At 40.9% G+C, this 22550-nt stretch overlaps 1 protein-coding gene across 3 annotated transcripts in view; it reads right to left on the reverse strand.

Annotated features, from left to right (window-relative positions):
- Positions 1 to 22427, reverse strand: part of TRAPPC11 (trafficking protein particle complex subunit 11) — a 73735-nt gene extending 51308 nt beyond the window's left edge. For 2 of the 3 annotated variants that reach the window (XR_013990369.1, XM_081020469.1), the window contains exons 1-22: positions 22245 to 22427; positions 21420 to 21648; positions 19699 to 19868; positions 18740 to 18810; positions 17857 to 17971; positions 15841 to 15940; positions 15058 to 15131; positions 14581 to 14677; positions 13469 to 13602; positions 12503 to 12650; positions 10777 to 10870; positions 9505 to 9584; positions 9351 to 9429; positions 9215 to 9269; positions 7658 to 7803; positions 7055 to 7116; positions 6833 to 6965; positions 5249 to 5379; positions 2822 to 2974; positions 1997 to 2184; positions 1177 to 1325; positions 477 to 598 (exon numbers count right to left, since the gene is read on the reverse strand). Coding sequence is in view for 2 of the 3 variants with exons in the window: in XM_081020469.1 (XP_080876595.1) it covers positions 477 to 598; positions 1177 to 1325; positions 1997 to 2184; positions 2822 to 2974; positions 5249 to 5379; positions 6833 to 6965; positions 7055 to 7116; positions 7658 to 7803; positions 9215 to 9269; positions 9351 to 9429; positions 9505 to 9584; positions 10777 to 10870; positions 12503 to 12650; positions 13469 to 13602; positions 14581 to 14677; positions 15058 to 15131; positions 15841 to 15940; positions 17857 to 17971; positions 18740 to 18810; positions 19699 to 19868; positions 21420 to 21623 (2505 nt within the window). In the remaining variant the exon portion in view is untranslated. The remainder of the gene's footprint in view (positions 1 to 476; positions 599 to 1176; positions 1326 to 1996; positions 2185 to 2821; positions 2975 to 5248; positions 5380 to 6832; positions 6966 to 7054; positions 7117 to 7657; positions 7804 to 9214; positions 9270 to 9350; positions 9430 to 9504; positions 9585 to 10776; positions 10871 to 12502; positions 12651 to 13468; positions 13603 to 14580; positions 14678 to 15057; positions 15132 to 15840; positions 15941 to 17856; positions 17972 to 18739; positions 18811 to 19698; positions 19869 to 21419; positions 21649 to 22244) is intronic. The other variant, XM_081020468.1, reaches the window with a different exon arrangement.
- Between the last annotated feature and the right edge of the window lie 123 nt (positions 22428 to 22550).

The raw sequence follows: 22550 nt of genomic DNA on the forward strand, positions 1-22550 counted from the left end.
AATCAGGGGGGAGAAAGAGGGAGGGAGAGAGAAAAAGTGAGTAGACAAAACAAATACCAAAGACCTCTAAGTACAATATGCAGAAGTCTTATTTTAAAGCATCATCACATTCAAAAACATTTCTAGGACTATCTCAACTATGTGTGCACATGAAACCAAGAGAAACATTTTGTGTTCCTAGGTTGCTTCATGTTTTACTTTGGAAAAACAAGTGGTTGTGGTTTGTACTGTGTGCAAATATAATTCTTGAGCAAATTCTGAATTCTGAAAGAGTTTCCCTCCTTACTGTCCCATATGTATCGTGGCACAGATCCAAAGAAATATCATAATCCTGAACTTCTATTGGAGTGAAAAGGGAATTGAACTGTAATCAATCTTCTTTGGATTGGGGCCTATATCTCAGAGGTACTCATGTGCAACATAATTCCATCACTGCTTTTTAATACTTATAATACTTGTTATACTGACATATTTACCTTTTCACCTGGTTGCAAGTCTCCTACAGGGATATCAGTAAGTAAAGCAGGATAGGAATCATCACACATTTCTGTTCCATTTAGAGTCACATGAGTTTTTTGAGTCAGGTTTGCATCTTGGCCTAAAATAAGGGGGTAGTAGATTGTCGTATTTCTTAGGTTTACAATAGCAACAACTAGGAAAGATTTTAAGTTACTTGTATTACGAAATTGCAGTCAATATGAACTTTACGCAGCACTGATCTCATGCAAAGTTAAGTTCTTCAGAACCACATTGGCCCAGTTCACATAAAAGATTGTCGTGGAGCTGATTTGTGAACCTTGAGCTTGAACATCCTGTCGCAAACCCACCTCCCAGCAAGACTACAAGGAGGATGGAAACGTCTGCTTCCATTTTAGATTAATCCTATTTTAGCATTACATCTGAATCCTAAACTGTGGTTAAGATTAACAATTGTTTGCTGAAAGCTTCTTAAGTTACAAGTTCAGCAAGTTCAGCTTGCTGAAAAAGACCCATGTTTGGTTGTCTTCCAGCACCAATACAAATTGTCTATAGCTATTTATTTGTCATAGTTATTTAATTGTCTATAGCTATTTATTTGTCATAGTACAGGAGAAGGGAGTGATTTAATCCTTTCCATAATAAGTCCATCACTCTCTATAGGAAATGTGAGCAAGTACCACGGCACATAACAAATACCTGGTTTTAAGCCTGCTGTGAGCTTTACATCTTTGGCAACAGTCTTCTCGTGTGACTGAATTGTCACAACCAAACAGTACATTTCATTTGTCAGGGCAGGAGGTTCGTGACTTAGCTGTACAGAAATGTTTGGCACTCTGGAAATGACCCTTTAATAAAAACAAGAGAAAGATCAACTGCCTGCTACCTCTCAACATTCTTACGTCCTGGTCTTATCCACTCCTCTAGCTGCTGCGGCGCAAGCCTCTGCTTGCAACACAGCAGCAGCATTCTATGCAAGGCAAACAGTTGACTTTTGTTCCACATGCCTTTCAAATCCCCTCATATCCTCTCTTCTCGCCACATACTTCTGCAATGTCACAAATGTGCACTAATGCTAAATGCACTACTATTAGCTGCCCAGCATAACACATACTCAGGCACTTCTCGATACAGTGGTACCTCAGGTTACATATGCTTCAGGTTACAGACGCTTCAGGTTACAGACTCCGCTATTACCTCGGGTTAAGAACTTTGCTTCAGGATGAGAACAGAAATTGTGCTCCAGTGGTGTGGCAGCAGCAGGAGGCCCCATTAGCTAAAGTGGTGCTTCAGGTTAAGAACAGTTTCAGGTTAAGAACGGACCTCCGGAACAAATTAAGTACTTAACCCGAGGTACCACTGTACTATTTTCATTACCACCTTTTCCATTTAACAAATGGGAAGAAGAGAGGGAAACTCTGCATTTTTCTAGTTTATACACACACACATTCTCCAAGACACCAGACCATTCTATGTATCCTTTAAACATTTGCCATTGCACATGCCAATTCCCACTTACATGGTGCTCGTCTGAACTGCAAGGCTATCCCAATGAACCTCATTATCTGGAAGTTTAGGTCGCCTTTTGAAGGAACGAGCTGCAAGCAATGCTTCTTGAGAAGAAGCAGCATCTCCCCCTCCTCCATGCCAGTTCAAAATCAAACACCGGCCGTTCTCACCACCCAGAATCAAATCCACTGATGTGATCTGGAAGAGACACAAATACCATTGGAACTTTTCCACTCCAGTCCATGTAACATACGCCATGACACATACAATATTCACCCAGAACCATACTAATATAAAATTCACATTACCAGTGCCACCTCCTTCTATATGAAATTATGCTGGGGCAAATCAATATTCTGAACTGTCTGTGCATAAATCAGTCTGCCCCTTTGGACATGAAAATCTGCAGCATCAGAATTTTCCTATTATGTGTGGATCTATTTTCAATATATGCCACCTTTACTGGAAACTTTGTTCAGAAGTCAATTCAAAAGGACTTGTCCCACTACAATCTATATGTGCACAGGATTGTGATCTTAGGATTCCTAGGTTTTCTAGAAAATACTTCAACTCTGCCATGTCCCCTTTCTACTAATGCTGCAATTTTCGCCTTCTGAATAATGCAATGCCCTGCAGAGTCCCATCTGGTGCAGTGCCGCAGCACAGCTCAAAATGTTCTACTAGTGCAAAGGCCTTGGGCATCTAATTCTGTCTCCTGTTTAGTAAAACAGTACTCCCTTGGATTAGTCTGCTGGTGTTAACAAATTCCTGAATTATAATCAACCTGTCACTGAGCTTTTTAATGTATTATTTTGAATATTAGTTAAGGGCTTACCTCAATCTTCTTTCCCACATCCTCAGTTTTTGCCACAAATTTGAAAGTGAACTTCTTTGTCTTACCAGGGATAAGACACAATGTCCCCTGGCTGGGTGGTTCCATGTCACTTTTTTGATAGGCTTCTTCCACCACACAATATTGGTTGTATTCCTATAGCCAAAAATTTTTTTTAAAAATTGGGCAGGTTTTCAAAACCAGCACCACTACAAGAGCAGAATAATGTACCAAATCTCATTTGCTGGGATTACTGTTTTGCCCCCCAACCCTTTTAGAGCTAAATAAAAGTTACACATACTATGCACTTCATTTCAAAGCAGCAGCAGAAAATACTCACAGATGTATACAGTCATACCTTGGAAGTCGAACGGAATCAGTTCTGGAAGTATGTTTGACTTCCAAAATGTTTGAAAACCAAAGCACAGCTTCTGATTGGCTGCAGGAAGCTCCTGCAGCCAATCAGAAGCCGTGGAAGTTGCATCGGACGTTCGGCTTCTAAAAATAGTTCGCAAACCGGAACACTCACTTCCGGGTTTGCGGCATTCAGGAGCCAAAACGTTCGAGAACTAAGCTGTTCAAAAACCAAAGTACGACTGTATGTTTTAAAACAACTATCAATTGCATTTTGAAGCTATTTAAGATGAGAAAAGTTCAAGGAAAGATTTGTAATTTATACAGCAATCCCAGGTACAGTGGTACCTCGGGTTACATACGCTTCAGGTTACAGACTCCGCTAACCCAGAAATAGTACCTCGGGTTAAGAACTTTGCTTCAGGATGAGAACAAATATTGTGCTCCGGCAGCATGGCAGCAGTGGGAGGCCCCATTAGCTAAAGTGGTACCTCAGGTTAAGAAAAGTTTCGGGTTAAGAACGGATCTCCGGAACTAATTAAGTACTTAACCCGAGGTACCACTGTACTGGGACGCGGGTGGCGCTGTGGGTAAAACCTCAGCGCCTAGGACTTGCCGATCGTATGGTCGGCGGTTCGAATCCCCGCGGCAGGGTGAGCTCCCGTCGTTCGGTCCCAGCTCCTGCCCACCTAGCAGTTCAAAAGCACCCCTAAGTGCAAGTACCGTATTTTTCGCCCTATAGGACGCACTATTTCCCCTCCAAAAATGAAGGGGAAATGTGTGTGCGTCCTATGGGGCGAATGCAGGCTTTCGCTGAAGCCTGGAGAGCGAGAGGGGTCGGTGCGCAGCCTGCAGCCCAAAAGCTCGGGGGACAGCGGGGAGGCGCAGCGCTGCCACCCCGCTATTCCCCGGCCTGATCTGGAGGCTGGCGGGGGGGGAGAAGCAAGCTTGCTTCTCCCCCCTGCCAGCCCCACAAGCTCGGGGGATAGCGGGGAGGCGGAGCGCCGCCACCCCGTTATCCCCCGACCTGATCTGGAGGCTGGCAGGGGGGGAGAAGCAAGCTTGCTTCTCCCCCCCCCGCCAGCCCCAGAAGCTCGGGGGATAGCGGGGAGGCGGAGCGCCGCCACCCCGTTATCCCCTGACCTGATCTGGAGGCTGGCGGGGGGGGAGAAGCAAGCTTGCTTCTCCCCCCCGCCAGCCCCACAAGCTCGGGGGATAGCGGGGAGGTGGAGCGCCGCCACCCCGCTATTCCCCGACCTGATTTCGAGGCTGCGGGGTGGGGGGAGAAGAAGCAAGCTTGCTTCTCCGCCCGCCAGCCCCACAAACTCGGGGGACAGCGGGGCAAGCTGTCCCTGAAGGCAGAAGAGGGAGACGGAGCGCTCCATCTCCCTCTTCTAGCTTGGGGATGGCTGCGCAAACCTGGGGGGGAAATAAAATTTTCCCCCTTGATTTCCCCCCCAAAAAACTAGGTGCGTCCTATGGGCTGGTGCGTCCTATAGGGCGAAAAATACGGTAGATCAATAGGTACCACTTTATAGCGGGAAGGTAAACGGCGTTTCCATGTGCTGCGCTGGTGCTGGCTCGCCAGAGCAGCTTCATCATGCTGGCCACGTGACCCGGAAGTGTCTCCAGACAGGGCTGGTCCCCGGCCTCTTAAGTGAGATGGGCGCACAACCCTAGAGTCGGACACGACTGGCCCGTACGGGCAGGGGTACCTTTACCTTTACACCACTGTACTAGAGGGTGCATCCCAGTGAACTCAATGGGGCTTGCTTCCAAGTACAGACAAACAGGATTGCACTCAAAGTAGTTTAACTGGTTACTTGGGATAGCCAACACGGTGCCCTCCTGATATTGTTGGAACCACCATTAAATCAGTTCCGTACTTACAGGGATCACTACCTATACAGAAATAAAGATGCAGATTCTAAAAAAGAAAAAAAATAAGTGGAAAAGGAAGTACTGATATTTTGTAGTATTAAAATGGTTAGAAGAAAGCAAATCTTATCCACTGCCCATCAAGAAGGTATTAACCTTCCTCAAAAACAATGCAAGTTTTGTTGTTTTTTAAATTACCTGATTATTGAAGCTAACACACAGCTTAGAAAACCGGATAGGATGTGGACAATCAGCTTTCAAGCATATGTCAAACTGAACTGGTGTATCAACATGAAAACTTGGAGCAAGAAACTTGGCTTTGCACTGCACTAGAGTTTGGAGCAAAAACAAAAGACAAGAAACACAGCATTAAGTATGACTGTCATAGTTCACAGAAGAACAATGGTAGATGAGCTATTCAGTTAAGTGGGGTCTTCTTTTCTTTCTTGCCCTAGCTAAAGACATGGAACACTTGAAGTGAGATTCTCTAGCTGCAATCCAAGCAGATATGCAGTAGGCAGAGCTGATTCTGATTTTCTACTGCGTTCGCTTATCTTCAATCAAATACAAACAAGATCATAGCTGTCAAGTGTCCCTTATTTGAAGGGACAGTCCCTTATTCCAGCGCCATGTCCCGCTGCTGTCCCTTACTGATGCATGTCCCTTAAATGATGTCCCTTAAATTTCAAAGGAAGCAGCTCCTCTCCCTCCCTCCCTGCTGGCCAGGGAGGAGGGAGGCTCCAACTGTGTTGCTTGACTGTGTTGCTCACCCAATAAGAAGTCTAAGAACGACTGGGGGTGGAGCTTGCATGCCTTGTGTGTGGCTAGTTAATGCAAGCTGAGGGGCGTTTTGAATGCTGGACGCCATTTTGTTGCATGTGCTGCTGCAAACTTTGCAGTGCAAAGCCAGGCCGGGGAGCCATCTTAAGTTGAGGCTGCATAGGCCTTGTGGTGCACGTGATTCAGATTCTATTCAGTTGAACCTCTGGTTCCAAAGTTGGTTGGACAGTGTTCTCGAAGCTACCAGCATGAGTTTGACCAGGAGGACAGGAAGACTGGAGTGCCTGGAACAGGTGAGGCTGCAGGTCCCTTATTTTGGCTGCTGGTCCCTTATTTTCAAGGCTGCTGGTCCCTTATTTTCAAATCTGTAAGTTGACAGCTATGAACAAGATGTATCATAATATATCTATTATATATTAGGGTGTGCACAGAAAAAATAAAATATGCCTCAGCTCAGCCCAACATCATGTTTCACCATGAATTCAAAGTGGAGGTTCACATCACCATATTTCCCAAAGCATTGGATAGATTCTCCCTTGACTACAATAGGAAAATGCTTTTAACTTAAGTTTCTTTTTGGCAGCATTGGATTAAATTTACAGGCATAGTAATCATTCTGATGAGATGAAGCCTGCAAAAGTTCTGACAAGGTGCAAGTTTTTTGTGTGTGCTATGCATCTGTGCGATTTTAAAAAATGATTTGATACAGTTCCCTGTGGCAACTGGAATGAACGTGACATACCACACAAACATTTTGCAGTTGAAATTTTTACCTGAAATCTAAAGTGTATATGCTTAACTTTTTAGTGCAGGTTTCTGCATAAATATATCAATGCAATGTATCAAGTCCCTACTTCCAAATCTAGCAAAATCTGTAAACTATCAAAAATATAACTTTCAGAAATGAAATATGGATGTTTACAGAATTGAAGCGTGCACTTTCATTTTTCCAACAGGTGCACAAAACATTACTTTTTTATTTTCAATAGCTTTGATACATACCAAATGGAATAAAGTCTTGCACTTCTATTGTAAAGATATTACTTCCTGCCAGAGAAACTCGGTCAGTCCACAACTTCTGGGCAGCTTTCACAGAAGCCGTATCGCATTCAGGTTCTGGATCTGGATTCTCATTCTGAATCCAAAACAAGAATATCAGTTCTATATGTAAAACATTTACATTTTTGGAGATTGTCTCAAAGAAGTTGGATTCTACCTACTGACCATGAGAACTTTGATCAGATTCTTTTCTATCCGAGATTTTTGATCTTCTTTCAAAGTAGACGCTGATGGAAAATACAAAAACAAATTAGGAAAAAAGGAATAATAATAATAATAATAATAATAATAATAATAATAATACCCCACCTTCAATTTATAATGAAGAGTTACTGCCTGCAATACCTGCAAATGCTTTAACATTCCTCAGCTATCTTCATACTCAAAATCAAGGTCTAGTTCTTGCAACCAGCTCCAAAGAAGGTTCAGCATATTTGTTGCATTTCTATCCCAATCCAACAAAGATCTCAGAGCAAGATGTGTGCCCACCTTCCATGCACACATATATATATTAGGCTGAGAGTTACTGAACAATCCAAGGTAACTCAGGGAATTTCTTAATGTAGTTGGGATTTGAACAGAGAACTCCTTGGCCCTAGATTGTCTAACCACATTTGAAGCAAAACAACAAAGAAGGGGTCTCTTAAAGATACAACAACCCTTTTAGGCAGAGCACAAATGTCATTCATCTGCCCATGTTTGCACTAATAAACATTCAAATCAAAATAGTTAAAAAGAAGAAGACAGAAATGAAGTGCACTTCCTTACCCCTTCCCAGAAGCTCTAATGAGTATGTAAGGTAATCTTTTATTTGTGCCATGAGATAGGAACATTTAAGAGCTGTGGTCAGTATAGAAGTAAGAAGAGTCCACCATCCTTCACTACGATAGTCACATAAAACATAATCTAGCAGCCTGGAAAAGGGTTAAAAGAGAATTTAACTAAGCAAATGAATCTGACAGTTCATATAAAAATAACACAGAAGTCAAATAGAAGATACACCTGATCAAATAAGCTTTGTGATGTTTCTAGGGGGGAAATTAATCTGAACATTTTCAGTTCCCTATGACAACTGGGATCCGATTTCACATCTTTGACTTCTGCTTAGCAAACAAAGCTAAAGTAGTACATAAGGTTAATTTTACATGCCGCAAAAGTAACTTGGAGGTTTGTTCTAATAGCTGAACTGAAATATTAAGCTGAGCACAGAATGGAGAAATCCCACTGGTTACTCCTCCAGTGCTCATGGAAAAACTGCCGGCACACACTAACTACAGGGGAGTATGTCAAAGACACGTGAGCCCCGCATAGGGAAAATAAACCCATCATGGCAGTGCAGTGTCTAGGAGCAGTATCTGAGAGGGTGCAGACTATGGCATCAGTCTATTTCTCCCCTAGCAATGCTCTATTTTTCTTCCTGCTCTAACAGAGTTTTCTGGCAGTTAGGTATGATACATCAGTAGGCCATTCTATTGATATATTTCTGACTTCCTGCTGGTGTATCTCAAGAGATGCTGGTAAAAGAGGGCTGTTGCTGAATTCTAAAACCTTCCACAGCATACCCACCCTAGGATTTCACCTTTAACAAGGATTAAATGCTGTACTCAAAAAGACATTCAATAATTTACTTGACAAATATTGTTACTGAAATATCAGTCACAAAATATTTGCAACTCAGTAGCACTCTACTGAGTTAAGGCAATAAAAACACGTGTCCTAGGGAAAACCACTATGAAAATAGCAAATTTGGTTAGTACTGCCATTATGTTAACGCATTTTTAGAAACTGAGTATTTCCCCTATACCTTCAGATTTCCAAGTTATTTCCTCTAGAAACAGTTATAAAAAAAACAACAAAATTTATCAGCTATTATACTTGTACATACTGAATTATAGCCACAGAGCATCCAGCTAAACAGTTTACTAGCAGAAGGACTTTGGACTGTGCAAAGGAACTTTCCCTCCCTCTCCTCTCCTCACATGTCCCCTAAATCTGCAGATGATTTGAGAAACCCCCCAAATATATTTAAGAGGCACACAGAGGAAAGAGAAAGTTCTGCTGCACAGCCAAAACTCCTTGTGCTAGTGGAACTGTCTAGTTGCATACCACCTGCAATATCTGAGCTCACTGAAGCTATGCCAAGATAACCTGTCCTGTTACAGTTTATGACAGATTCATGCTCAATAACTTTCAAACTGACCTGCTCACAACCCTCTTCTATACACTGCTGAAAAAAGTTTTCCAATTTTCAATTAAATTACTAAACAAAAATTAAAAAATAAATACCTAAAATCATGCAGTGGCATTTATAAAAATCGTACTTACTTCAAAGCTTTGGTGTAATCTTTAGTATCGTAATATTCTTCACCCATCTGAACCACTGAAAAAAATTATATTATTTACAGTATTAAAAACTGTAAAATGTGTTTTATTAAACATTAGTTAGGAATATTATACTTACTCAAGTGACTTTTCATTCTTGGACATTTGTACTTCTTGAATTGGGCAACTGCATTACTCAGCAAGGTGATTATTAGCTCCTAATAAAAAGTATTGTTAAAGTTATATTTGCCCTTACAATGACAACCTACAAATACTATTGAAATGTGACTTACAGAGTGAAGAACCTTTCTCTCTTTCAGTTGCAGAGCCAAAATTCCCACTTTCTCCTTTTCGGGATCATTGAGATCAAAGCCTGCATATGACAATGAAAAATCCATCTTAATGAACTACTGTACATTCTTTTGTTACAAGCCTAGTTCCAGTTCAAGAATGTTCAGATTCTAAACACTGCTCTGTTTCTTAGGAGAAGGAATGTTTTAGAACTCAGGTGTATTCTTTGTTCTTTTAAGTAGGCTGTTTTAAAAGGTAGGCTGAAATAATTAAACATACTAAAAACTAAAGCACCTTTAAGTGCTATGGTCTAAGTCAGCCTACTAGGAAAATTACTGCTCTTAGCAACAAAGCCAAAACCTCACAATCTGTGGTTTCTTGGCAACAGCCCATAAAAAGAATGATACCAGAAAAGCAACACTTATTTAATTTTTGCTATTATAGAGGCTACTAATAATGACACAAGCCTTATATCTCACAATGAGAGGGTTTGCATTTATCTGGTAAACTCATTCTAAGCCTTTGAATGGAATGTTTAAAACCACAGGCTTAGTTCACTGTCATCCCATTCCAAATCTCTGTATGGGCTTTAACAAACTGAAGTTGCTTTTCCAAGCATAGGCTGCCTCATTCATTTCAACAGAGGTAATAGATCTCCGCATGAACAGAAATATACAAGCCCATATGTTTCCTCTAGTCTAGTACCACTTTAAAGATTAACCAATTTATTACGGTACAAGCTTCCATGGAACACGTTACTACTCTGTGGAACCATTCCTGAACTGATATGCCTTGATGAACTTCATCATGTCTGTCATGTATTGCAGTATATAGGATATGTCTTAGGCTATATTTGAGTCACTTGAGACATAGGTTAAGTCTGTTGAGCCTTATCACTGCCCTGGATGAGCTGCAAGTACACACCTGGGCACTGAAGGATAAGATCAGTAGCAGCAGGGAAGCTGTCAGTCAGAGGAGCTCAGCTAGCATTACCAGTCTTCTCATAGTGCAGAGATAGAAAACCTGCCGCCCTCCAGATGTGGTTGGACTATGATTTCCAGCAGTAGCAGCCAGAATGGTGAATGAACCAACATCATCTGGGGAGTAACAGGTTCCTTACTCCTGTCATAGAAGTTTCCCCAATATGCTTGGCAGGATATCTAAGGCTCTCAGGAACACAATTTGAAATATACACACATTAGGATAAATGTTTGTTAACTAAGATTGCTTTTTGTTTATGTTCTGTAGGCAAGAAACTGAAAAAAGATATTTACTTAGTATTCCCTGCCTCCATGGTCTTTGTCCGTAGAAGTCAAGCATTCCAGTTTGAGTTTCCAGTGGATCTGGATTGGGATATATTACGGAAGACTGCAAATTAAGCAAAGAGAGCCTTAACTATATTGTTAAAGGTTATGACACAGTGTGATAATAAAATACACAACCGAATGCTGGGGGTAGGAAGGGAAAGACTTCCAAAATGTACGTGATTATAGAAGAAGCAAAACCACATCCAAACCTGTATTGGCACAGAGGATGGAAACAGAAAAATGCTTGTTGGTACATAAAGGAACTACACTGAACCTACATATACCTGCTTAAGACTCTTGAATTCAATGAAATTCATGCACATATATTTGGGCGCAGGACTGTGCATGTGTGCAAACTTAATTATGGCTTCTGTAGAGCTAACTATTAGAGGAGTAAAAATGTTTATGTTTTGCATGATCTAACTAATAGAGGGAGACCTGAACACCCCCAGAGTTCTGAATTATGTTTGAAGACTACAGCACTGCTATTTAAAGTTCTTTTTTCTTATTTTTTCCACATAATTTTAAATGAACACTTTTATGGGCATTCCATCATATTAATAAGTGATGTGGGTGGCGCTGTGGGTTAAACCAGAGCCTAGGACTTGCCAATCAGAAGGTTGGTGGTTTGAATCCCCGCGACGGGGTGAGCTCCCGCTGCTCCTGCTCCTGCCAACCTAGCAGTTTGAAAGCACGCCAAAGTGCAAGTAGATAAATAGGTACTGCTCCAGTGGGAAGGTAAATGGTATTTCCGTGCACTGCTCTGGCTCGCCAGAAGTGGCTTAGTCATGCTGGCCCCATGACCCGGAAGCTGTACGTCGGCTCCCTCGGCCAATAAAGCGAGATGAGCACCGCAACCCCAGAGTCGGCCACAACTGGACCTAATGGTCAGGGGTCCCTTTACCATATTAATGTAGCATGACCTATCATTAGAGTCTGTGCCCAAATAGAGTTGCCTAGAAACCTATAACTGAGTAAGAGTGCCGACATACACTAGGATTCTAAAAGGTGTGCATTATTTAGACTATACAACACATGCATTTGCCATACACAAACCAAGTTTTTTTAATCTCTGTGTGTATATATGTCTATAAGTAAACATAAACCACTTGACCAAAAGTTATGGGCTTATAAAAGTAAGCTTACAGAAGAGATTACAGGATCTAAGATACCTCAGTCAGTAGAGCATAAGACTCTTGAGCCCCACGTTGGGCAAAAGATTACTGAATTACAGGGGGTTGGACTAGATGATCCTAGTGACCCAATTCTACAAGTTTATGACTCTGAGTGTGGACTCATTAGTTTAAAAATACCAACTTGCTAAACCAAAAATCTTATTATTCATGCTACCTTTACCTGAAATTCACTGAGAAATCAAAATAAGTTCTGTTTTCAGCCTTACTTTTGGTTAATTTTTATAACCTTTGTGCCGCAGGTATGGTTTTATAGCAGCCCATGTGGATTCTTTGCTGCACTGGAATCACACATAGGAATGAACAGGAATCAGCTTTTTGCACACCACTGTAACTGATCAGTGCATGGTAACACCATTCACACAAATGAGTCAGCCCAGCTATCTAGAAGTCAGTATTTAAAAAAACCCTAAAAGCTATAGTCACTTCTTGCAGAAAATCTTGTAAGAATATGGTCTCAAAAAGGAGCATAAGCAAATGTAAGGCAGCCTGTGACTTACCTCATGATTACAGAGACTATTGGCCAATTGCTTCCGTTCTTGTGCATAATATGCTGCCTGCTGGTAATAGAAACCAGGATTCTGAGTTTGAATAGCTGTCAGTCCTAGTTTAATAGCTTCATCAAACAAATCTCCAAAAGCTTGGAATCTGTTTAAAACAAAAAGGGGGGAAAATCACACACACATCTGCAGAACCAGACACTTCAGATTTTTCAGAAGGATTAAGCAGAGTAGCAACAGGCAACTAACTCATGGGCCACACAAAATCCTGACCTATTTCCAGGACCCCAAGAATCTTAATTTAAGGAAAGAATCCAAAATTTTCCTATATAGCCATGAGAAATAGAAAGTCTGAAAACCCAGGGCATACTTTGCCTCAAACCAAAATAATTTTAAAATTAAGGAACCCACCAAATATATCACTACAGGTCTCAACTCTCATGATTTCTATATTTGTTTCCAACTTTCTAATGATCCCACTGGGCCAAAAAATAAAATCAGAATTATGCATGTGATTAACATCTGCAATGCTTACTATCTACTACATGTACGATAGGTGCATGCAGATGGTTACTTGTTAACAGAATATGGAAGTTGGTGGACATTCTCTGGCTTGCTATATATTTATTTCTAGTGTAGCCCTGAACATGTTCCCCATTTCTTCTCTGAAACAGGTCTGGAACAGAAAAACACTGAAATCTAGGTAACGAGCGCAAAAGAATTTGAGGCTTGCACCAGTCACTTTGGTTCACATCCCAGTAGCTTGAGGCAAGTCATTTAAGCCTCAGGTTCTTCATCTGTATAATGGGTGTAATTGCAACCTTTCTCCTGGAGCTACAGCTATAACTGATGTGGAATGTCATAAGGTTTATGTAATAACTTGCAAACCAAAAGCAACACTGTGCAGCTTGAATAAGCTCACCTATTCACTAATCACAGTAGTAAAATTACTAAGTAAAAACATACTGTTTTGACATCCAGGCAGCATGCTCAAAAGCCAATTCAGCACTCCCTATTTTCTTCTTGCACAAATCTATGTGTTTTCTGAACTGTGCAATTGCATCCAGCGGTGTATTATGTTGAAAACAGAGGCGACAAATCTGAAAAGATTTGAAATTAGAACACTTTGATTAAAATATTTTTCAATGGTATACCAGATTGACAACTACAACAGAATACAGTTGTTGTAGGTGAACAGTAACAGTACAACACACATTAGTTTTATATTAACTATGTTCCTCTCTGCCCTTTCAGACCATTTCATTTTTCCCCATAGACAGTAAAAATGAAAAGTCAAAATGTAATAGAAGCACAAATTCCAGTTATTCACAGGAAGTAACCTCAAATCATCGCAAAGATGCCAAGGACAGCAATGGGCAACAGACTCCGCCTCAGAAAGAATTTGATGAGAAACCTATCTGCATTTATAGGAGAATGTTGTTCTCACAGGTGCTTTCCCATGTTAACATGAAAACTTGGGATGAATACTCTCTACCAAAACTTTTCAATTACTTGAATCTGAAAGAAGAATAAGTTGAATGGGGGGGATGGAACTTAAAAGTTAAACGTAGAAAGATGTTTTAATCCATATACTTCATGTGATTCAGTATAGAAGAATTCAATATAATAAAATCAAATAAATAAATGCAAGATTTCACCATTTTTAGCTTTTCTAGCCTCCAGGATAACACAAAACCATGGGCAATATTTTAAGAAAGGATTATGATTTCTGGTCTTGTTACTTATTCATCATTGCACAAACTGTACCCTCTGCAATTTCAGTGCCGTCCTTCATGACCCAACGTATCCGTCCTCTGTCCATTTACTAGATATAACTTTTTATGACTATGTTGAGGACCAATTACACTTTGCCTCTATACTTTATACAAAGAGCATGAAGAAAGGTCATTAAGGTCTGTAGGAACATAGCTTTACCTTACTCATTCTGCCTATACTGCCTTCTCACATCCATTTAGGATATTCAGCTAAGAAGTGTTCCTTGTCCTTAAATCACTCAGAACAGGAACTTTTGCTACAAAATGTCCTAAGAAGGGCCAAGTTAAATCAATAGTCATTACCTTGTAGTTTATAAATCCTGCCATAGTCTTGATTTCCAATATGTTTGTTTCATGAGCTCTCAGTTCATGTACAAGATTATATGCAGTTCTGTAATTTCTAAGTAAGAAATTTTAAAGTTAGAAGTTGTTCACTTGTTGTAGAATAAATAAATTAGTGAGCCTCAAACGTATTGCTTTTCTTTTCTTTGGACCACAACATCGAGGCCCAGAGTCCTTTTGGAATTAAAGGGGTTAGTGTTGCCTCTCCTCTTGAATAAAGTTACTTCAGAGGAAATATATTAAATATACTTCGTAAAATGCTGCAGTGCATATTTACTCATGGAGAATTGCAATAAATCGTTTTACAAATGGCAGTAGAAAGGTGCTCTCCACTCCTTTGTCTCTCATCCCACCCACAAATGGAAGATATGCCTCTCTTTCTAGACTGGGGGAGGTCGGAGCATCCCATGATTCCAGCCTCTGCATACAAGTACTTACTTTAGAGCATTCTGTGTGTCTTGCTTCAATTCACTGAAGAATCCTATTTTGAATTGGTGTCTAACAAACAGAAGCTGCAACACAACCAACGTACAATATTTTCAAAAGGTGGTATTAGTTTTAAAGCCATCAACATGGCGCTTTAGGCAACACTAATGCAGATTAATACCAAACTCTAAGAATACCATATCAATTTATTCCATCATAAATTAAGGATACTGATTTGGCTTGCTTTTAAATGCGTAACACCTAGTGTTATTAATGGTGGTTTTAACATATAAGTTGCTTTATTCTTGCTACTGCTAAAGTTGCATTTTGATTTGTTTTGCATTCTGGTGTGATTTTAGAAATGGTCTGTATTCTTATAGAATATATGGTTGTAACATTATGGTATATGCCACTACATACTTTTAGTAGAAGTGTAAGAAATAAATAAGTAACAATATTTCCCCCCCCCCCCTCTCTCTCTCTCTCACACACACACACCACCTTCTGCTTTTCCACGCCTACAGAGTGAAAGACAGGTTCCCAAAGTGACAGGCTGTAATGGCAATATTGTGCAAATGTCTAACAGGAATGATAATAGCACAAAGCAATACAACAGTGACTTGGCAAGTATAAGTCTATTCTAAAATAAACTTATTTATAAATAAGTTTACAAATAAAATATGTATAAATAAAATATTCTTAAAACTACCAATGAAAACAGGATTTGCAGCAATGGTGCTTCTAAATTCTTCAGCACCGGTAGCCCAACTAGTTTAATAAAGTTGCTAGTTATACCTGATGTGTTGTTTTGTTCAGGTATTCTTTATGAGATTTCACCCTGCGGATTTCTGTATAGTAGTATGTCTGTGCGTGTTCATAGAAGGCATTCTCTAACCTATGAAAGAAAAGGTCAACTGCTTTAAAATGAAGTAAGAGTCTTAATACTTCACTATATCAATAACTAGCTGCCTTGCTTCAAACACGTTCACCCTAATTTCTCTCCCATAAAACTTAAAGCTTATGTATATCAGCAGCATGTAACAGGAGCACACAGCTTTTCCAGAAATAAAATGGTGGTGGATTCATTACGTTTCAACAGAAATACGTAACATGTAGATAATGGGTGTATTCAGAGGGGCCACTAGGGGCGCATCGGAAGATGGCTGACAATAACATCTCTCCGACCCACAGGAGGTAATTAGGAGGCTGTGATGGGAGTAAATAGCCTCCCTACCCCCCCAGGATTGTGGGGGGGGGGGCTGCCTTTGCCTGCTGTGCCCTATACCACCCCCGAATTTGTGGGGATGGGGGCACTAGGCAGAATGCCCTCCTGTGGATTTCGGTGCTCCTGGACGCTGTCTCTGACCCGCGCCGCTAGCTGCAAGAACTTCAAAAGGAATAATTAGGAAGAAGCGAATGCACATATTTCAAGGAAGGAGGGGGAGTAAAGACTGCTAACTGAAGAGTTCTCTGATAAACAAGACGAGTCGGAGGAACAAGAATCAATCATGAGAAGATATGCCAAGACTCGGTATGGCAAAGGGACTGGATGGGGGAGGGGGAAAAACTTTCCTTTCTTTCCTTTATGTGATTAAATAAGAATCCCCCCCCCCTCACAAGTCAGAAATGCCATTTTAATGACTTAAGCTGTGGATTTACGACTGTGCGGAGATGAATTTTCTAACCAAAGCATGTTTTAAGAAAAGCGTGGAAAGTTTAAGAGCTTTGGAATGACGCAGTTAAAAATACCGTCGCCATGATGGCCAGCTCTGTCGGAGGACTTGAGTCTGGGAGGAGGAAAATAGATGTTTTTATATTGTGAGTGACTCCTCAGTGGGACTTAAGAACGACAGATCCTGAGATTAATGATGGAAAGAGCGATGTTATTTATGAAAGTGATGATATATGGAAACCATCTCGATACGAGGATTGGATGAACGGAAAAATCCACACAGGATATAATTGGTGTTTATCTGCTTAAGGAGATTATCAGAAGAGATCATAAAGAAAAAAAGAAAAAATATACGAACAAGATTATATGTGGAAACAGCAAGATAAGACTGGATAGAATTATGAACTTTATTTGGACTGATTTGGACATTAACGCAGTAGCAAGAAGATGATCAGAATCCCCCTTCAGATCTTGAAATATGGGTCCCCTCAACAAAAATTTAAAATTCGGCTTTGTAATTCAGAATTTATGTGATGTGATTTGATTTGATTTGATTGGTCGGTTAATAAAAATTATTTTTTTTTAAAAAAAGATAATGGGTGTATTCAAGAGTTCCATAAAATGTCGATGTAAACACACTTGGTGGAGATTTAACACACTTGAAAGAAAATGTGTTAAATTGTAGAGAAGTTTTAAGAATGCTTATTTTCTAAAAACTAGCCTTATAATTGCTCAGAAACAGCAGAGGCTGTTCTATTAGGGCAAACTGGGCACTACCTCACCAAACTCAGTCTGCCCTCAGCCAGCCTCACTTGCCTGTCTTTTCAACTGCAACCAGTCCACAGGGTAGCATTGCTTGACAGTTTCTTCCTCCTTAGTCTCAGTGTTGCCCTTGCAGAACTCAGCAGGAAGGATGCAGATGAAACTAAAATGCATTTGCTCTGTGTTTCATTGCCTCTGGCTCCATCTACTGTTGGGTTCTCTGCCTTCTTCCCCACCAGCCTCAATAGGTACCAGTCACCACTGCTCAGAAGCAAGATCCACTGAGTGCAATATGACTCTCAAGCAAGCACGAGGATGATTTCGGCCATGGTAAAAAAATAACTAAAGAAAAGCCTGCTCTCACATAATTTACTTACCTTATAATATAACCTACAAGGTGATCAGTATGTGGCAAAACAAACAGCGACTTTCCAGAGAGGTCACAAGCATTGCATAAAGCCGCTGCCCTTTCAGAAGCAATAACGTCTTCTCCTAAAATAAAAATTTAAAAATGCTGAACCATCTACTTTCTGAAAATCTGTCAAAGGGCGACAGATTGTCACATTCTCGGTACACTATTAACCATAGTTTACATGACATGCAAGTGAGTTCATTGTGCACTACAACATATAAGATGAATGGTTCCCCTTTGAACCAAGTGTGGAGTTAATTTTTTTCTGAGCTGGAAGAAAAGACAAAGACCGTGAGACCTACAGGAACAACACTGCTGTTGCAGTTGATTACAATATATCCAAACCCGTGGTGCACTAGATTCCTAAAAGAACGTCAACCTGCACCGTAAGGACAGCGTGAAAGGCTTTTAACACAAATAAAAAGGAACCTAGAAAACCTAGTTACCAGAGAGAAAAGTGGGATATGACTATACACCCCATAAAAGGCTTTCAAACCAGTCTCAGCTCTGTCATCTGTCTCCAGCCAAGGGTTAAGACAGATATACAGTATGCTTTTAATTCTTTTGCTTTTAACTTGTTTTTATTTTATTGTGTGTTTTGATATTGTTGTAAACCGCTGTGATATATTTCTATGATACAATGGTATATGAAAATGTTTATAAATAAATAAAATAACTGCTACTGAAAAACATTCAACCTACAGTAATACCAAGTCCCCCCCCCTCCGCCCCGCTTTCTTTATGGAACACATTTCTGCCTTCTATTGAAAAACAGGTATTTCACAACTTCAGATTACTGTGTTAATTTATTTCAAATCTGATCATTTTAGCTTTCAATTGCACTTCACCTGGAGGTAACGGTGTTTTCTTCTGAATCAAAACCACAGCAACTTTTGTGTTTCTTCCCTGCAAACTCTGCCTGTAAGAACAATAAATAACATCAAACTGAAGATGGTAAGCATGCAAGCCTTTAGACCATACATACTGCAAAATACATTTAGTAATAAATGTTGCATGTCTCAAGAGACAATGAAGTGTGCCTCTGGGGGTGAAGTCAAACCAAACATTTAGCACAATCTTAACTAAAAGGAGGCTTTCTGTTTTTGTTTTAAAGAAAGCAATAGAGCTCAGCAGCAGGCTTTCTCTCTTTCCACTTATGTTAGATTTCCCAAAGGTGTAAACTAAGTAAACTAAGATGGTATGTGTGCTTTTTTAAAAAGTAGCATTTCAAACATGGGGATGAATTCAACATAGTGCAACAGCAATCATTCTGTCAGCACAAGCATTTCAGCTTGCCAGTCAGAATGATGACCCCTTTCATGTAACCAACTGGGTGGGGGGAGGCAGGGGGAAGAGAAAGAGAAAACCCTGTTGTCCTTGCAGAGGTCCTTGCACTGGCTTCCATTAGTTCCCAAACTTTTTCAGTTGCAGAGCACTTTTCAGGAGAGAAATTTGTCATGGAGTACTACTGTTGCCTTTATGCCAAAGGAGTGTATTTATTTATTTGCTAAGCACTTGAAGATGCTTCAGGGAGACCAAGTGCTCCACGGAGCACAGTTTGGGAACCACTGCACTAGTGGAACTCATTAAGTTAAATCTAGGCTATGGTTACACTTCTGTTGTAAAAGCATCCTTACATATGTAACTTACAGTGTAATTCTACACTCAGAAGTAAGCCCCAATGACTTCACCCAGCTTATCTGTCTTGAAAGAGGAAGAAAGGAGCTTGTGAATGATGACTTTTCCCAAATATGTTTGCATTAAGCCATTACTAAGCTAATACCTAAGAAATCTTTTGAAATTATACCTGACAATTTCAACTCTAGTAGCACACTCTGACTGTTTTTCTTTCCACTGGGGCTCATCCCAGTCCAGTTCATAAAACACCACAACAAGTGCAGGCACCAAGTTCAGATGTTTGTTCATCCAGCCAGTCTTCAAGATTCCTTTTGGAATGTACCATTCATACGTTGTTCTCTGCAAGCATTGACAAACAAGGTGAGCTGCTCTCTCTGTTCTTACACAACTTTGGGTGACTGATATATTTACGCCAGGACTTAAACATTCTGCTTTACCCCATGACCTTCTCAATCACGGCTACCAGAAGTACAATAAAGGATCAAACCTTTCTCTTCTCTACACTAATCACAACCTTACTGCCTAGAGCAGAACACACTTAGGGGAAAGTTTCATTATACTTAGGAGGACTTTCTACGTAAACATGCTTCACTGTAAGAAAGCAAGAATCACAGTCTACTCTAGCATCTTGTTCTCACAATGGCCAACCAGATGCCTATGGGAAGCCTTGCAAACAGGACATGAACACAACTGTGTTCTACCCACCTGCACCTCCCAGCACCTGATATTAAAAGATTCCGACTTTGGTGGCAGAGAATAGCTATTATGGCCAGAAGCTGATGATAGTCCTATCCTCCATGAATTTGCCTAATCTCTCTTTAAAGTTGGTGCCCATCACATCTTGGGGTGAGGGTGACATATTCCTATGCATTTGAGCGAAGCACTTTCTTTTGCCCATTCTGAATCTTCCAAGGTCCTGGATTCTAGTATCATAAAGGAGGGAGATTCTCCCAAACCACATTCTCTGCACCATGGATAATCTTATACACCTCTATCATTCCCATTTCCCCCCTGAATTAGAAAGGCACAAATGTTGTAACTTTTCCTCACAGGGGAATTGCTCAAACCCCTTGATCATTTTGGTAGCACTTTTCCAAATTGTTTTGCAACTCTACAATTTCCTTCTTGGGGTGAGGGGACAGAACAGTGGATAGCGTTCCAAGTGTGGCCTCAACAAAGATTTGTACAATGGTATTATAATATTGGTTTTTTAATTTCCAATCTGTTTCCTAATGATTCCTAATGTGATATTCCCGTTTTAACAGCTACTGCACAATGAAACAACATCTTCATAGAGCTATCCACTAAAACCCCAAGACTTTGCTCCAGGTCAGTCAGGTCAGACCCAACTAGCATATATAGGAAATCAGGACTTCCCCTCCCTTAGTGTATATCACTTTATACTCACTTACAGTGAATTGCTTTCGCCATTTTATTGCCCATTCACCCAGTCTGGAAAGAATGTTTTGGAGTGCCTCACAATTTTTTTGTTTGTTTCACTGTTCACCCCTAACTCAGACTATGAATGGACGGGTTAAAAACAGAAGTCTCAATATGGATTCTTGGGTGACTCCACTTTCTAAATCCCTCCATTGTGAGAACTGTCAATTTATTCCTAAAATAGTCTCAAGTTTGGTTTGTGTCACATACAGAATAAGGCTTCTAGCCTATATAATAACTCAGTTTTTAGATTTAAGCTACAATTATATGCTTCCTTTTGAAATTATCCCTTTAGCTATGCTGATTCCAGCATTCAATTAACCTTCAAGTGGAAAACTTATTTTACAAAGAATTACAAGAATCACTGCAAATAGCAAATAATGAATATTAAATATATTTTACAATCAAGACATAATCCTTTACTTTCAAACATAAAACGAAAAGCAATACCTTTGTCCTACATTTAGGATATTCATGATCCCCAGGGAGTACTTTGAAAGAAATTGGTACTCTGTCCGCTCTCCTGTTTGCACAAAAGGCGTCCCAAACTGCCCGATGAACAGCATTATACACTACATCCAAACCCGTGAGTGTAACGAAGGCCATAGGACGGCAGCATAGTTCCACAGGAAAGTCCCATTGCGAAGGGCTCATGATTATGGTTGGCTCACAGGGAAATCTGAAACAGTAAGCATACATTTTCAATGAACTGGTCTGTTACTCAGATACATTTATCATTATTCTGGGACACCAATAGTCAAAGAAAAAGAAAAACCTCTGCTAAAAAAAATAAAAATACCTCTGACTAAATTATTCCCAAATGCAAGCTGATACGACATGCAAGAGTAAATGAAATATTAGGATTGAAAGAGGCGCAGCTTCCCCCACCTTGATAGCAGTATATGGAATCATAGAATTGTAGAGTTGGAAAAAACTCCAAGGGTCATCCAGTCCAACCCAGGAATCTCAACACGCGGTTCCCCATCCAATCTGAAACCATACCGGACCCTGCTTAGCTTTACAAACTCCGCAGCCTGAAATAAATTTGTGGCTTAGCCATGAATGACCAAGTGGCTTCCTAGAAGGTTTCGCCCAACTTTCCCCAAGCTTCTCGGCGGTGTCCCTGCTCGCCCGAGGCCGCTGGCCGGCGCTTTCCCTCCGCGGCCCCTCCCGAAGCCAGTCATTGCGCTCCCTACAGCTGACAGCGCCTGACCCTCCCGCGTCCCCTTCCCCTCGCAGCCCACCACGCCCCGCGCGGCCCCGCTCCACCCGCACCTGCGCCGCTGCACGGTGAGGAAGAAGCAGCTCCCCGCTCAACTTCCACCGGCGCAGTCCATGGGAAAGGCCCGACCGAACCACGGAGGAAAGAAGGTAAAAAGGTCCACAAGCAGCAGCGGCAGCAGCCCAAGGCCTGACTGAGGAGCCCAGCAAACAAGCCGGGGGTTGGGGGTGGGTGCGAAACCAGCTGAGAGCGACGTCCTCAGCTGGCCAATGAGCGCCAAGACTCATCAAGGGACGAAACCATTGGAGCGCGGGCGGCGGTAGAGTTCGACGAAGAGCCAATGAGGACCAGGAAAGAGG

Source organism: Podarcis pityusensis (genome assembly GCF_964106645.2).
Source record: "Podarcis pityusensis genome assembly, chromosome: 9".
NCBI classification, from domain to species: Eukaryota; Metazoa; Chordata; class Lepidosauria; order Squamata; family Lacertidae; genus Podarcis; species Podarcis pityusensis.